Source organism: Eschscholzia californica, unplaced genomic scaffold, assembly GCF_041429995.1.
Source record: "Eschscholzia californica isolate CP2 unplaced genomic scaffold, dmEscCali1.0.p SCAF_3, whole genome shotgun sequence".
Classification (NCBI taxonomy): Eukaryota; Viridiplantae; Streptophyta; class Magnoliopsida; order Ranunculales; family Papaveraceae; genus Eschscholzia; species Eschscholzia californica.
The window spans coordinates 57,341,934-57,357,954 of record NW_028238420.1 but is presented as its reverse complement, the minus strand read 5'-3'; the positions used below and the strand labels follow the sequence as shown (position 1 = coordinate 57,357,954).

At 35.6% G+C, this 16,021-nt stretch overlaps 1 protein-coding gene across 1 annotated transcript; it reads right to left on the bottom strand.

The window, feature by feature from the left end:
- Positions 1 to 2,029: 2,029 nt before the first annotated feature.
- AGO6 (Argonaute family protein) lies at positions 2,030 to 8,654 on the bottom strand. The gene is made up of 23 exons (XM_086669925.1): positions 8,327 to 8,654; positions 7,281 to 7,480; positions 6,994 to 7,199; positions 6,249 to 6,464; positions 6,024 to 6,160; positions 5,835 to 5,932; positions 5,653 to 5,750; positions 5,364 to 5,538; positions 5,137 to 5,253; positions 4,954 to 5,061; positions 4,788 to 4,850; positions 4,586 to 4,699; positions 4,335 to 4,500; positions 4,145 to 4,257; positions 3,905 to 4,042; positions 3,682 to 3,812; positions 3,532 to 3,597; positions 3,378 to 3,441; positions 3,102 to 3,213; positions 2,945 to 3,018; positions 2,750 to 2,844; positions 2,632 to 2,663; positions 2,030 to 2,550 (listed from the first exon to the last, which is right to left on the bottom strand). Exons 2-23 carry the CDS (start codon positions 7,458 to 7,460, stop codon positions 2,375 to 2,377), a joined length of 2,679 nt encoding a protein of 892 aa, XP_086526051.1. The 5' UTR covers positions 7,461 to 7,480; positions 8,327 to 8,654; the 3' UTR covers positions 2,030 to 2,374.
- Between the last annotated feature and the right edge of the window lie 7,367 nt (positions 8,655 to 16,021).

Genomic DNA, 16,021 nt, shown 5'->3' with positions numbered 1-16,021 from the left:
CATCCACAGCCCTGGAAACCACCACTTCACCAGACTATAACCAAACAATCACCACAACCCCCGCCACCATGATTACTAAACCTACACTATTGCTAAAATTCGCTTTGAACCTCCGAATTTACTATGATCGGCCTTGGATATACAAAAGAAATGGATGCTCTTGGCGTTAGTCATCGTAAGTTTGCACTAAGGGGGGTGTTACAAGTAGTGCAGCTTACTAAGTCATACTAATATGGCCTTATTGATCAAGTCTTTCACGAATCTAGGATTTGAATTAGTCAATAAGTTTGTTATGAGTCCTAGCTTTTCAGAATTTTTAGGAGATAGTTATGGCACTAATAAGGGTCCGTTTGATACGTTAGAGAGTCTGAGTAAGAAAACCATTTTTTTTCTGACGGGAAAGAAAACCAAGATTTTCCCATACAAATTCATTTTTTTGTGTTTGGTAGGGTAGGAAATCATTTGAAAAATCACTTCTAAAGGCACTCACAAATATCACTGTTGACACCCTCATTTTACATCTAAATGGGCGTCGGTTATAAAAGAGTTGGGGCGCCTTTAGCCATCCCCAATTATATCCCTCTTTCCAGCTTTATCTCTCTCGTTCCCGCTTCCAAATTCCATCTCTTTCCAAAATCCAAACCAAGTTACCAATCTTCCATCCTCCATTTAATTTGCATGGATTAGGGTTAGAGGAAGCAATTAGGTTTACATCACATGGACCCAAATTCCGTCTCTCGATGTCTTGTTGTTCATGGGAAATAATTAGGGTTATATGAATTAGGGTTTCTCTGGTTCAAACCAATTAGGTTGAGGATTTTAGAAGATGTGTGACAAACTAAGAGAAAGATAGACATTTTTTATGAAGCTTCAACATCAGATTTCAACAAACTACCGATTTCATCAAGCTTCAGCAAACAATCGATTACATCAAGCTTCACAGATTTCTGGTTCAACATTTTTGATGAAGCTTCAACATCCTTTAGGGATCATGGAAACAGTTCCATTTGCTTCAACCAGTCGATTTTCAATTAGGATTTTGATTTGATTCAACCAGTCGATTTTCAATTTGGGTTTCGATTTGCTTCAACCAAAATCGATTTTCAATTTGGGGTTTGATTTACTTCAACCATAATCGATTTTCAGTTTGGATTTTGATTTACTTCAACCAATCGATTTTCAATTTGGGTTAGGTTTTTCATAATTTGCGTTTTCAATTTGAGATTGAGAAGGATAGACAATAAATTCAGGGATGGAGTTAGAAAGAACGTGAGAAAGTAGAGAGAGTTAGGAGTTAGGACGAGGTGAGAGGAGAGAGAGCGCGTCAATGAACAGTGCGTGAGAATTCAGTTTTACCATGTAAAAGGTGGTAAAATTTTTGGGACCATTTTCACACTTTTTTTTTTCTCATGAGAATTCAACTTTCCCATCCAAATGGTTAAACAAACGGTGGAAAATCGATTTTCTAACGATATTTTCACACGTAACAAACAGACCCTAAAAGTAGTATAAATATGTTGCTACAAGTCAGTCGTAAGTAGAGAATAAACCCCGCCACCATGATTACTAAACCTACACTATTGCCAAAATTCGCTTTGAACCTCAGAATTTTTTATGATCGGACTTAGATATACAAAAGAAATGGAACCACGTGTGTCCAGACTGACTCTAACTTTCCATATTTGATGCCCAAAATAAAAACAAATTAACAGTGGGACAAGTCAGACATCACAAATCAAACAAAAACATTATTTTCGGACTGAAACGTGATCATATTCAATAAGTTCGGATCCAGCAATCATAGGCACAAGCCACTTATCATGGCCAAGTTCGTTACGTTTGGTACTTGCTAATGCTCTAGACCTAGGTTCAATATCTAAGTCTGCAGCCAATCTCCTATACAAGAATCCAAAACTTGACTGCAATTTAACCCTTCATATCTAAACTGTACAAAGTATAAATCACACGAAATTTATAACCAATCACACGAAACTTATAGCCAATTGGAATCAAAACGAACGTAAAATAATTAAGTTCAACTAGTTTTGATTTACTACCAAATAATATCCCGTCCATCATGAAAATAGTGCAGATGTTAATAGAACAAAATCATAATATTTAATTAAAATGAGCCACGAGCTACTTTCTTTACCAGGGAAACTTTTCGATTGTCCATCTCTCCATATATAGAGAACCTATATGATATGAATCCAAAAATCTATATGTACCACTACCTATTTGGCACTTTACACCTATCCTCAGGTATTTTCGCCCTCCATGGGAAAAAACCCACAAAAATCTCATATAGACAACCCATTATATTCTACCCAAAAAAGTATGGGTGTGTCTTTCTGTATGTGCATAGTGATCTACCTCAGCAAAAGAACATGGAACTTCGAACATTTTTATGCAACCTCGGGAGTTCAGGTACAGGAACACTCCCTGCAGATGTAACACCACCATGCCCAGATGAAGTATCAGAGAAATCTTCAAACTTTATGAACTGTCCCATTTGATGAGCTGCGTGATGAGCGTAGCAAATCGGTGCAACTGGAGAGGAAAACGAATGTCATATCAAACATCGGGCATGAGATACAAGCCATAAGACACCAAAAACAAGTATGAACTTACCAATTGAAACAGCAGTTGTACTACGCTGGTATCTGCATTAATCAAAAAGCAAAAAAGTTGGAACACGTGAACTTGAATTGAATATGTTATTATTATAAGAACGTTTGAGATTGCTTACACGTAGGAGAGAGAATGGACGAGCTGCTGAAGATCATCGGGGGAGAATCCAATCTCATCGAGCAATACATTGTAGTGAGCCGGTCGAGATGTTCCCTTTAGATGATCAAAATGTGAAGTACATAAGAACATGAATATCTGCACTAGATACTAGCAATCAACTACTATTTGAGAATATAAAAGAAAAGTTACTTACAATCATTCCTGCATGGGCACACATGTAAAAGTCATAATATCTTGGATGCACAACTTTCGTATCAACCACGGTTCCTGCATATATATAACGGAAGTAAATAACTGATCCATAGTGTAATGTTTTAATGTTGAGAATAGCAACTTGAGGGAAGACAAACCTGGTGGAACATTTTCCTGACGATTTGCTTGGAATAGCTTTGTGTGGTGGTTCTTTTGACAGACAACAAGTGTGAACTTCGGAAGCTTTTTCTCACCCAAGTGGGTTAAAGCCTAAGAGAATAAGAACTCGGCAAGTTTAGAAATGGAAAGAAAACATAAAGAGGCATAAGAAAATGCCAAGAAACACAAAGTATGAGATGTTAAGTTCTTTATGATTTGATCCAGCTCTTATACTTTGAAATAAAATTAACGAGTGGAGTAGAAGCTAGCAAGACCTTTATGATTTGATCCAACTCAATGTTCAAAACTTGGTTGAATTGCGATTCACTTACTCCATCCCTAAGAAAAGAAAAAAATAACAGTTAAGAGATGGGTCTTGGATTTATCATACGATATTCGAAAAGGGGACTCCAGGAACTTTTGCCATACCTAAAGATTATAATTTGAGTTGGCTTACGACCATTACTTGTTTGATAGAAATCCACCAGAAGCTCCCTAGAGTAACAATAATAAACACAAGTTTCAGCAGTAAAGCAAATTGAAACGTCAGGATATTGTCAGATTTTATACAAGCTCTACCTAATAATGCCATCATCTTCACCATTTGGCAATGGTTTGTATAAGGAGTCAATCATTTCCACCTTTGGAGATTGTGTTCTTACAGATGCCCTATACCTTGAAATTAAAGGCCAACATCTAGAACCCACAACCTGACAATTCCAACATTTTAACTAGCAGTGTTAAATCAAGCTACAAAATTCAAAGTTAAAGAAACATCAACCAATAGAGCAGCAAAACTTACAGCAGCTATGGAAGGGGTATCTGATTGACCAGGAGACCCATGAGAAACATCCATACCCAATATCATAGTTGGAGTTTCATTTATAAGGGGGATTCTTGGTACATGCTCAGCCGCCAATAATGAGTTCTTACCTCCAAGCTTAACGAGAAATAAAGCAAAGACAAGAAAAAAGTAAACATGGTGCCATAGTGATATCGAGAAGATCAGAAACAGAACAATTGAAGTCTACAAGAATATTACCTTTGTATTAATCTTCAGAAGTACGTTTGTGAGGTATTGGTCGTTGATCTTCGCTGGGGAGATGCATTGTGTGACAATTCCCATTTCAGAAAGGTTTTTCTTTTTCCAGGGCCCTTAATAAATAGACAAGTAAATAAGTTACCTACGAAGATGAACAAGCACTGATATCAAAATAAAGTTATGATCATACCATAAATATCAGAATTTTTACGCTCTGGCAAGACACAAAGAATAAATTCAGGTGGTCCAGGTAGCTTTGCTTGAATTAATTCAAACATCTTCTCAACTCTGATAACAGGACTAGATCTCCTACATTGAGGATCTTCCTCAATCAGAGCGAATGGGCGTTCAATATGCTGCAAAAAGGGAAGCACTATATGAACAATAATATCCACCTATTTAAACTCAATATGAAAAAGACAATGCACTCATATAACTCACAATTCCCTTGTTTCTTCCACAGTTAAGAAGCTCCCGCGAAAGATGACTGGTATCACAACGAGCAGAAAAGTTTACAACTATCCAACGTTCAATTCGGATAGGTTCTAACAGCCTCTGAAAAAGAACAAAAACCAGAATGATATCGATTCTCAGAAAAATAATATAAAGCAGTTTATTTGAAGACAAAAGGAAAAGTCATTACCTTGTTATTGAAGTTCCATCGACCGTTGCGAGGGACACAATCTTCATTGTTACCGACCTTCAACTGCAAAGAAGTGCCAAAAGTAAGAGCAGTACAATTATGTGCAATTAATGAGAGAACTTAGTTTCTTCCTCGTAAAAAATAATATCTACAAAACAAAGCTCACCGAAGGAGCATTAAGAATACGTCCATCAACTTGAGCTAACTGTTTTTCGATGGAGATCCCACAAGCGGAAAGCGACGGATCCTCGTCATAGCGATAGTTGTTAACAGCCTAAAAAATCAAATACTTAGAAAATGGAAGCAACCCAATAGAGATGATAACAAAAATAAGTAAAAGAAGGCATACATCGGTCAAAGTTTTCATACGCTCTTGAGGTTTTTGTCTTGATTTTTCAACTAAGGATGATCTTTGGTTAGTAGATAATGCTTTTGTGTAGCGTTGCAGCGGCAGTAGCGAACAGAGCTGCAATGCAAGTAAACAAGAGAAAGCATGAGAGAGAGAGAGGGAGGGAGAGAGTCAGAGAGAGAGGGAGAAGGGGGGAGAGAGAGACAGAGAGACAGAGACGAACAAACCTCTAGTGGAACATAGTTAGGTTTCTTTGGCCTGCCAACATCAACGCAAGGCATATATGCGGCAGAAGGAGACAGCTCCTGTTTGCGGTGTTTTATGAAATAGTCATAAACAGTAACCTCAACACTTTGCCCTTCATCCTGAGCACCATTTCCATTTCTCAGCTTCAAGGAGAAGCTGCAGCAGTTATTTAAATACAAGAGAAGATAAAGTTATGTACCAGTTAGGGCGAATTAGTTGTAAAATAGTAAGGGCAAGAACAAACATATTAATAAAAAAAAAGTTACATACTATTGCTGGTTGCAAGGCTTTTCACTAAGTCCAAAGATCTTAAATTCCATATTAGTGTGTGTCGTCTTAATTCTCAAGTTCTTCAGCATTCTTTTGGCCTGAAGATGTCTTCACAATCAACACGAAGATTGAAGAAAAATGGATACTAGAAAATTGAGATATAGAGTACAATTCCGCCTTACCCTTCCCCAATCTATCTGGCGAGCATCCTTCACATTTTGGTTCTCCATTAGAAATTTCAACACAGGACCAGGAGTCAAGATCATCGTAGTAGACACATCTGCAGAAAGTAATGAACGAAAGATTACTTCAGAAATAAAAACATGGACTGAAAACGTGATACAGGAGATCAGTGAATCGAGGAACCATACCCATATTTAAGGTCAAACCACCTTCAGTGGTACGGAAGCTAGAGTGGAAGCCTCTTAAACCAGTAACACCCCCACCAACATCAACAAAGTTCCTCACATCACCATGAAAGAAGGATTGCCTGACTAATAGGCATCCCCTGTGCTCATCAAATCATAACAAAGTAAGACCTCGATTCAACAAAAGATTAGTAATAGAAGTGTTTAGACCAACAATAATCTACACACCTCTCAGCCGCTTGCTGCCTGAGTATGATATCAAGCACTCTCAATGCATCTCCAGTATTTTCTACTTCCTTTCCTTTGAGAGCTAAAGCAATTGACGTCAAGGGAATTTTTCTAGCATAGCTGATCTGTACCTTAAAAGTCTTCGATTGGTATGTATGCTTTGATCGCTTATGTTCCATATCACTGGGTGCTCCATTTGAACCAGGGCTCCCCTTACTGGTAACTCCACAAACCACAATGAAAGTAAAACACGTGCTTGAACAAAAAATGACAGGAGATGGTGAAATTGCATACATAATTGACAAGATGATTGTATATTAATTATCTATTACTATAGTTTTACCTATTCAATATAACTGTTAAGGTTATTATAACAGAATGTTCATTGACCGACATTGCTCGGAACTTGTGTTTCTTGTACTAATATTAAGTGGCACGCATATATTTGATCTAGACAGTTGGAAGACTGAAAGTTTGATTAGGGATGGGCTTCTAGAAGTTATACTAACTTATCCGGGGGTATCATATTACTTATAGAATTTATAGTTATGAGTCTTGACATATGACTATTAAACATTAATAATATTATATAACATAAATTACAATTAAGAATAACTGTTATATTACATAATAATGTAACTAAAATTGTTTGATAAAGTACTAGAGGTCATAATCAAACATATCAATTATATTAATCATTTGAACTTTACGCTGGAAGAAATACAAATGGGCAATGAAAACAAACCGTCTGAGGGATGATTCCTCTAAAACCAATTTGAACTCAAACTTGTTTAAGGGAAGAGGTCCCACTGTGAACAAGCTATTCTCCCCATCATAAGCAAGATGCTTCCGTCCAAGTTCAGAAGAGTATGCTTTGTAGAGTCTGTCCATAAGCTTCCTTCCTATTCCCTTCCCTTCTACAAGTTGGTCATCTTCAGAGGTAATGGATACCTGCAATTAAGTACTAAGTTGCACATTCTACCACTGCAAATTCAAAAAAGAACTAAATAAGCAAGCTCATTCATTACATACACTGTACATATAGAAAATTGCATCCGGATAATTAACCGAGACTTTGAAATGGTTAGTTAGCAACTTAATCCGCTGTCCACTGGTTCCGACACCAGGCCTAGCCATCGGCAAACGCTTTGGTAAGTCTAGTTGAACTGGGTCCAAAACTTGTTTGGTTACCTCCGCTTCTGCTTTCTCCATCTTTTAATGAACTAAATTTCCTGACATTATTTTACCCAAAATAGAAACTGTTAGTTCCCAATTTAAATTCCAATCCATGTAACATATAGAAGGACCTCATCGCCAAAATTTCTTCTTTTCTTTTGACAGATGCAACATTATGTTAACAACGAGTAGAGATAATCAGTCAAATCATGGGGGTATATCAGCTTTCTTGTAGAACATTAAGGAATTTTTCCTTTGCTGACTAAAGGCTTGGAAGAAGATATATAAGAAAACCCTAGACAGATAATATCAAACAAGGATGAAACACGACCGAAAATCTCATGTTACTTTTGGTAATCGACATACAAGAATTTGTAAAGTTTATTCTAAATAATGCGAAATTCTTCACCAAAACTACCCAAGTACATTAAGTCTTTAACAATGCCAAGAAACACGAATATCCGGGAGATTCAACAAAGACTAACAAGCAATCAAAAGTTTTAATCAGTTCTTCAGACACCAAAGTTTCAAGAAGTAGAACGACAAGGGCAAAAATAAAAATAAAAAAAAAACAACAAAAAAAGCATGCAAGATTCAAGAACTTCAATAACAAACTTAAAATTACAGAAAAATATCTCAAATCGATCAAAACCCACAAGAATATGTATCGACACAGTCAATAAACACTAATGTTGATCAATTTTCCCGCGCAAAAACAACCCACAACTAAAATATTCCAAAATAAACTAATGCAGCTACCGATTAACCATCTAAAACTCATCAAAATCACTTCTAAACACCAAAAACTTCAGGAAGCATCTACTTCAAGGCCTTTTTAGTGAAACAATTGAACTTGAAAGCCAAATAGAAGATGAATACTAAACCACATTGAAGAAAATTACCTGAAAGGGTAATTCTCGGAAGCAAATTAGGGTTTCCTGAAAGAGATTGAAAGCAGAGTTCAAAGGTTTCTTCTCTCTCTCTTGATTCTACGGCTTCAGCTCTTTAAAGCAGACGTTCTTAATGAAGTATAGTGGAGGGAAATTTCTCTAAGAGTCGGAAATTTTGAGAAGTGAAAAAGACGTTTATAAAGTGTATCACGAGACATCAAGATTATTTATACCATAACCTAATTTATTCAATCATGACCCTTGATTTGGGACTCATTATAGGTTAAAACAAATATCTTTACTTAGGCATCCCACTTATGTTAATACTTTATTTCGGGATATATAATATTAGCTGTTTTTTCTTTTTATAATTTAGGGTTTCTATTTGGAGAAGGCCAGCAGTTTGGGGAAAGCTAAATAGTTTCCGGGGTGTGAAATTTTAAAGGGAATATGTAGAATTTTAGAGATTTTGCGGGGAAATAATTTTAAGGGGAAATAAAAAAAACACTCCACCTCACCTCATTGTCTTCTCTGATTTGGTCGCCGGCCGGAAAATTTTCCCGGCGACCATGAAGAAAAAAAAAAAAAAAATTCACTCTCTCTCTCTTTAGAATTGTCAAACAAAATTGACTAATTTTTTACCAAGTCTTCACACCCCGGAAACTATTTAGCTTTCCCCAAAGCGCTGGCCTTTGGAGAAAGGGTGAAATTTTCATAAAGCAAAATTTATTGGTAGATGTTTTTTTTTGTTTAATTTCCCTATTCAGTTAATAAGTCTTTTTGGTTAACACCTAAAAAAAACAAATTTTTTTGTAGAGTTCGACAAACTAAGATGTGATAAATACAATAACCGCCTAAGTCAAATTAACAATGAAAGAGACTAATAAAGCCCAACAACGTGAAAGAGGTTTAAAATCCAACAATACGAAATAGACCTAAAATCCTACAAACTTATTCTATTATTTATACTAGGGTATATCCCGTGTCCTAGGGCAGTGACACTTGTATCAATCAAATGTTACGAAATTTATTGTTATATTTTATCGTGAGAAAGAGATTTTTATTAGTTATTATTGTTTTGTATTATTTTTTTTGTTTATTTTCTCTTAAATTAGTTATTATTTTATTGAAAAAGAAAGAGAGAGAGATTTAATTATTATTTTTAACCCTTGAAATTTATTTTGTTTTTTTTCTTAAATTAGTTATTTTATTTCTAAGAAGGAAAGAATTATTGTTTTTTAAATAGGTAACTTTAAACAAAAGATATTTCAGTGGTTAAAAAAGAAATTAAAACGTCTCTCAATAAAATAATAACTAATTTAAGAAAAAGAAACAAAAGAAAATAATACCAAAAAATTAAGGTATCCAGAATATAACAAATGTTTTTGCCCTAAATTAAAATTTAGGGCGACTCTAGAAGCACTGAGTTACAATTTCGTCACAATTAATTGGTACAATTGTCTGTGCCCTGGGGCACGGGATATACCCTAGTCCTTTATTAAAAAATGATGTTTGTCCCAGTCATCGTTTTCCCTTCTGTTTTATTATATAGATCTTTAATAACTCAAATTCATATATTCAATAACTATGGATTCCATCTTTTCTGTAAATCAAACTTAGGACTTCAAGGATTTTGGAGTTTATGTCAACATATCATCTGTTTGGGCAATCGAGTGTTGACAACAAAACCAAGATTATTGTTTTCCATAATAAGTATGATCTGTTAGATTTATGACACTTGGCATATTCAACTTTCTCCAGGCTCATCGTGGACACGATGTTGAGTGCATTTAACTCTTTGGTTCATTGTCAGTCAGGAGCGAGCCCATATAGGCGCATGTGGAGCCCAAATGTGAACTCTCTTGTATATCCCATGTGCCCAAGCCCAACTCATATAATAACTTTGTTTCCCAGAGAAGCACAAATTTACAAGTCGACCTCATCTTTAACCTACTAGTTTATGAGAATTAACACTAAGACCACTTAGAAATATAAGGCCAAGCCCACTACCTAGAAACTTATTACTAACCACATACAACTATAAACTATTAGTATTACTATTAAGTGTCAGTCTTGTACGCGTGAGGAAATATGAAAAAACAAAATCACTTACCAGATTTAGCTCGAATCAAAAGTCAGACTATATATATAATGGCTCATTCCTACAATTTAATAGGTCTGATGCAGTTTTTCTTAATGTCATGTAGTATAGACACTTTAAAGAGACAAAAAAAGTTAAAAAAAAATGGCGAGTTCTATCTAATGTAGTGCATATCTTCACATCATCTTTAGACAGTGAGGAAGAGATCACCGAAACAATACAAATTAAGTGAACACATGGAAAAAGTGAAATGTACCAGAGAGGGGTTGGGGCGTTTAATGAAGAAAGACAGTAGGGGCATTAGCAAGGGATTGGAATAACCATAAATTTTATTACTACCTTTTACCACCTTCATATAATGTCAATGTAAAAAAAATTAGTATTATGAACCACAATTTACTTCTTAGAGTTGGTGAGAGCTCCAACCACCTTATTTTCAAAATATGGTGATTTTGATTGTAAACCATATGTATCAAATGTAGATGTCCTTGTGTGCAAAGGATGATGAGTTCTTTGAACACGTCTTCCCTTATAAACAAAATTTAGATAATATTCTGAAACTAGAAAACGTGGTAGAGAAGAAATCCAAATTTCAGAAACATTTCAAAGAGATATAATGGAATAAGAGGAGACTGGCGTTGAATCTCGAAAGAGAAAAGGGACAAAGATAACTAAGACATTTGGTCTTTATTTTTTCACCTATATGGTAGAAAAATGAGCCTCAGAAATTTACAGAAGCAATGTCTACCCCAAAGACTTCATTTTCAAAAGAAGTTGTGAATAGTGAAGTATATGCATTATGCAAAACCACACATAGGAAGTTGTAAATCTTCCACCTGGATGTATTCCTTTAGGGTTAATAGACTTTTAAGAAAAAATAAAAACAAATGAATCCATAGACAAGTACAAAGCATGACTTGTGGCAAAAGGCTTTCGACAACGAGAAGGGCTGGACTATTTCGATACCTACTCCCCGGTTAGTCGAATAATCTCTATAAGAGTATTGGCATTCTTAACATTCTTGTACAATCTGGAAATTCACCAGATGGATGTGAAAACAACTTTCTAAATGGAGAGTTGGACGAAGAAATCTATATGAACCAACCAAAAGTGTTTGTGGCTTAAAAGCTGTCCCCAAAACAATGACATGTTAATTTTGGTAATACATTATTATCAAATGGGTGTGTATATATTATGAACACAAATAAAGGGTGTGTTATTCTGTGTTTATGTGTAGATGACATGCTAACTACGAGAAATAACTTAGATGTCATCAACACGACTAAGAAAATGTTTTCTAAGAATTTCGATACGAAAGATTTAGGAAAAATATAAGTAATCATAGGAATCAAACTTACTAAGACAAGTAAAGGTATAACTTTATCCCAACCTCTCATTGTTGAGATTTTTTTTTTAGTAAAAATGATCTCAAAACTGTAGTTACTCCATTAGACCTAGTGATGTTTAAAGGTCGACTTGAGTTGCGGGCCTAGCCAACCCGGGTTGGAATAGTTCCGGTCATGCCTCAACCCGGGTTGGCTATACCCTGACCCAGATCGGACGGGGAATAGACCACCCGGGCCCGACCGGGATGAAACTGGGTCGGGCCGGCTCAACACGTTTTTTAATATTTTTTTTAAATGTTATTTAGAAAAAAAACTACAATCTTAGTATAGTATAAAATGACAGTTAACAAACTTACCTACATTATACGGATATAATTTACAGATATCTTTTACCATTTTTATGCTAAATATTTTTGGTATGTTCTTCCTACAGATTGAGAAAAAACATTGACAAAAATTATATTCCTATAAAATGAAATTTATATTATGGAAAGTATCTCATCATAGTTTATAATAAAATATCCTCGACGATTACAAATTATTGGTAAGAATTATTCCTTACCAATTGAAATCCAAATTATGGAAATTATTCCATTATGGATTACATTTTGAAAAACTTGCCTAAATTTTGTATGGAACTACATACCAAAATTGATTTTGAGAAAACTTGCCTAAATTTTTTTTATGACAACTTACCTAAAAAATATGATTTAAAAATCTAAAACATAAAGATACCGATAATAAAACTTATTTAATAAAAAATCTATTGAATGATATAAGAAAAGACAAAAAAAAAGAACAGATCCATGTCGGGCTTTGTCGGGTCAGACCTAGCCCTCCGAACCCAAAATGGAGGGCCAGCCCGGGACCGGCACTATGCCTAGGTTGGACTGGTCCATTTTTCATACGAGTCTGTCCGGGTCGATCCAACCTTTTAAACACCCCTAATTATGCCCAAACATTCATCTTATGAAAAAACTAAGAATGGAGTAAGAAAGTTAGAACACTCAAGGATTATAGGAAACCTTATGTGATAGTGAATTGTGTTAGACTAGACATAATTCTCTTTATCAGTAAACTAAGCAGGTTCACTTTCAATCTAAATAATACCCATTGGGATATTGCGATTCAAATTGGATATCAGATATCGATGATACAAAGTCAACTAGCAGTTTATTTATTTACACTGGGAGGGTCTGTCATATCTTTGAGATCTTTTAAGAAACTTGTATTTCCAGATGAACAATGAATTCAAAATTCACTGCATTGGACAAAGCTATGAAAGAAATCGAGTGGCTTACACAATTCTTAAAAGATATACCAATACTGCTATCACAAATTGCAATTGCAGAAGCACATAGCAAAAAGTATAATGGTAAGTTTCGACAAATCCGCTGAAGAATAACACCGTAAAACAATTACTCTCTAAAGGAGTCATACCAATAGATTATGTAAAAGTTAAAGAAAACTAGCAGATCCTTTCACCAAGGGATTGCCTAGAGATCTTGTAGTTGCTTCATCGAAGGTAATGAGTCTACTGCCTAAAGTAAATGATAAAGGCATGATGAAATCCTACCTATAAGACTGGAGACCCCACGATCAAGTTTCAAAGAAAAACTGAAGTTATATCCTGACTCAAACGTAACATTGAAAGAGAATTTCTTTTTCCAATTCCTATGATGAAATTAGTGTTGACCGCATTGCAGAGTAACGCTTAAAGCTTTTGATGTAGTTGAAAAATTCAGAAAAATGATCTATAAGGAAGGTATAGCAGCATACCTAAGTGGAAAACAACTATATATGTGGGAGTTGGTGTTAGCTCTACGACAGTGCTGACAAAAATTCAGAAAAAATTCCGATGTTGCGACTTTTGTAATACACACACACGAAACTGGAAACGTTCATGAGCGCAAAGAACACAACTGAGAACTAATTAGCAGGAATCAATTCAAGACTAACAGTTCAATGTTGTCCTTATAAATATGATAATTATCACTATGGAAGGTTCAAAGCTTAAAAGCTACCTTCATCTGATGTTGCAACATTCCGTGTAAGAACCTCTGTTTGTCACCATTATAATATAGTAAGGTCAGTCAATTTGTTGTGATTTTCAAACATGTAATTATCATTCGGGTAGGGGGATTGTTGGAATCGGTACCTAGCTCAAAAGCTGCTATACCGGTATTTTCTAAATTTGAGGAACTTAGAGTTATCAAAATCTTGAGCAAAATGTCTCGTTGGATTCGTCTTGTCGAGCTCTTTGATTTAGACCTAAATTTTGTCCAACTATGATTCTGTATGAGTGAGTTACTAATAAATTAGTTTGGTATGAGAACAACTAACTCTAAACCTTGAGTTGGTACCACATCTAAGATATATGATAAACATTACTTCTTTATATAGACTCTTCCATATATTTATGGTATATTCGTTGAAACGAAAAGGTGACGCGCACATGCGGCGTGGCATTTAGGACACATTGGGCGCTTTAGAGGCGCCCGCACATACTTTGCACTCGCATCGTTCGCGACTAGCGATTTGAGCCTTTCCTTTTATGATCATAGATATTATCTGACAGTTGAGATGTGAGGAGTGGATATATAAGATTCGACGGACAAAAAACAAAGGGAGGTAGAGAGGAAAAGAGAAAGGGGAAGGAAATAAAGAAGATCGAAGAAAAATGAGATGGAGAAAAACTGTCTTCGGATAGCAGGGCTACTGAGCAACGACTGGTTATAGTAGATGAGAAAGAAGAAGATGAATGCCACAAAAACAAAAGTCATCGGATACGATGGGTATTGACCAACAACTGGTTGTAATAGTAGAGATAGAAAAAGATGAACGAGATAGAAAAAAAAATCGTCCGAGCCGCTAACGACTGGTTGTAGTGGAGGAGAGAGTAGGAGAAGATCAAGAGTAGGAGGAGATTTTAAAAGGCCTCCCCGTTTTTGTTAAAAGGCCTCCCATGGTTTCGTTGACTTAGTAAAAAACCTTTGACTTAGCTTGGTTAAAGGGCCCCCTCTTTGAATGGGTGAAAAAAACCCCCTTTAAAGGTGTATTTCACCCACATCATTTGACCACGCCACATCATCATCTTCTCCGGCAGGGTCGCCGGCCGGCCAAACTTCCGGCCGGCGACCTTCAAAATTTTTTTTTTTTTTTTATTCTCTCTCTCTCTAAAATTTTTTTTTTTGTTTTTAGAAAGAGAGAGAGAGAAGAGAGAGAATAAAAAAAAAAAAAAATTTGAAGGTCGCCGGCCGGAAGTTTGGCCGGCCGGCAACCCTGCCGGAGAAGATGATGATGTGGCGTGGTCAACATGACCGGTCTTGGGTTAAGTTTGATCTAACGGCGTTAACTTTGCCGTTAGGTCAAATATTGATGAAGGAGGTGCTCTTTTGTAGAGAGGGCCCTATAACCAAATGGGTTATAATGAGGGGCGCTTTTAGCGGGGAGGTCTTTTAACAAAAACGGGGGCCTTTTAAAATTTCCCAATAAATAAAAAAGAATGACAGAGTGGTACTTTAAGATGTACAATATTGACTTTCTAGTCAAGAATATAAAAAAGGAATCATTTGGCTGTTAAATATAAATTTGGGGATTAGAGAGGAAACTAACTACCAACTAGGGGGTCAAGTAAAACAAATTAACCCCTATTATAAGAAACAAAAGGCATTAATGGTATATTCAGTAGAATATACCTCATGCCTATCTAGCCGTGGAAGATCCGTGCAACTTTGTGTGTTTGTTTTTTTTGTTTTTTTTTTGTAGAAGACAAATTTTTTACTTTTTCAAGTGATTTTTGCGTATGTAATTTGAAACCACAACATCAATGCCATTTTAATTTGATGAGCCGATTGCTCATGTTGGTTTCTTTGGAGTTTCTCTTTTTTTGTTACAAGTTTTTTTCGAGTTCTTTCAACAAAAATAAAAAAATTCTTTCGAGTTGTAATATGGAAGACTAATATTGCAAAGCACAAAATAGGGATTCTGAGTTACACTATACTACCCCATATACATGGGATATGTGCCCAATCCTGTAAAAAAAGTTAACAAAAGTAATTACAAAGTCAATCTAACTTTCTTTAATAAATGGCTAATCAAAATAGTCTCAGGATATTGCTCAAAATAAATAGTCAGAGCCTCTGAGGGTATTCATAAAAAAATTGAGGGACAAGTGACTCCACCCGTACCTCCTCTATTATAGAAAATGCCTGATAGAATTCCTCAAAAGTAGAAAGTCATTTGGTAGATGTCCACCCT

What these genes read in the sequence shown, in the direction of transcription:
- AGO6 (XM_086669925.1), bottom strand. Translation starts at nt 7,460, where the DNA reads ATGGAGAAAGCAGAAGCGGAGGTAACCAAACAAGTTTTGGACCCAGTT. An exon ending in GTGGAAGAAACAAGGGAATT is followed by an intron (nt 4,501 to 4,585) that starts GTGAGTTATATG and finishes CCCTTTTTGCAG; the next exon opens with CATATTGAACGCCCATTCGC. An exon ending in TAAAAATTCTGATATTTATG is followed by an intron (nt 4,258 to 4,334) that starts GTATGATCATAA and finishes CTATTTATTAAG; the next exon opens with GGCCCTGGAAAAAGAAAAAC.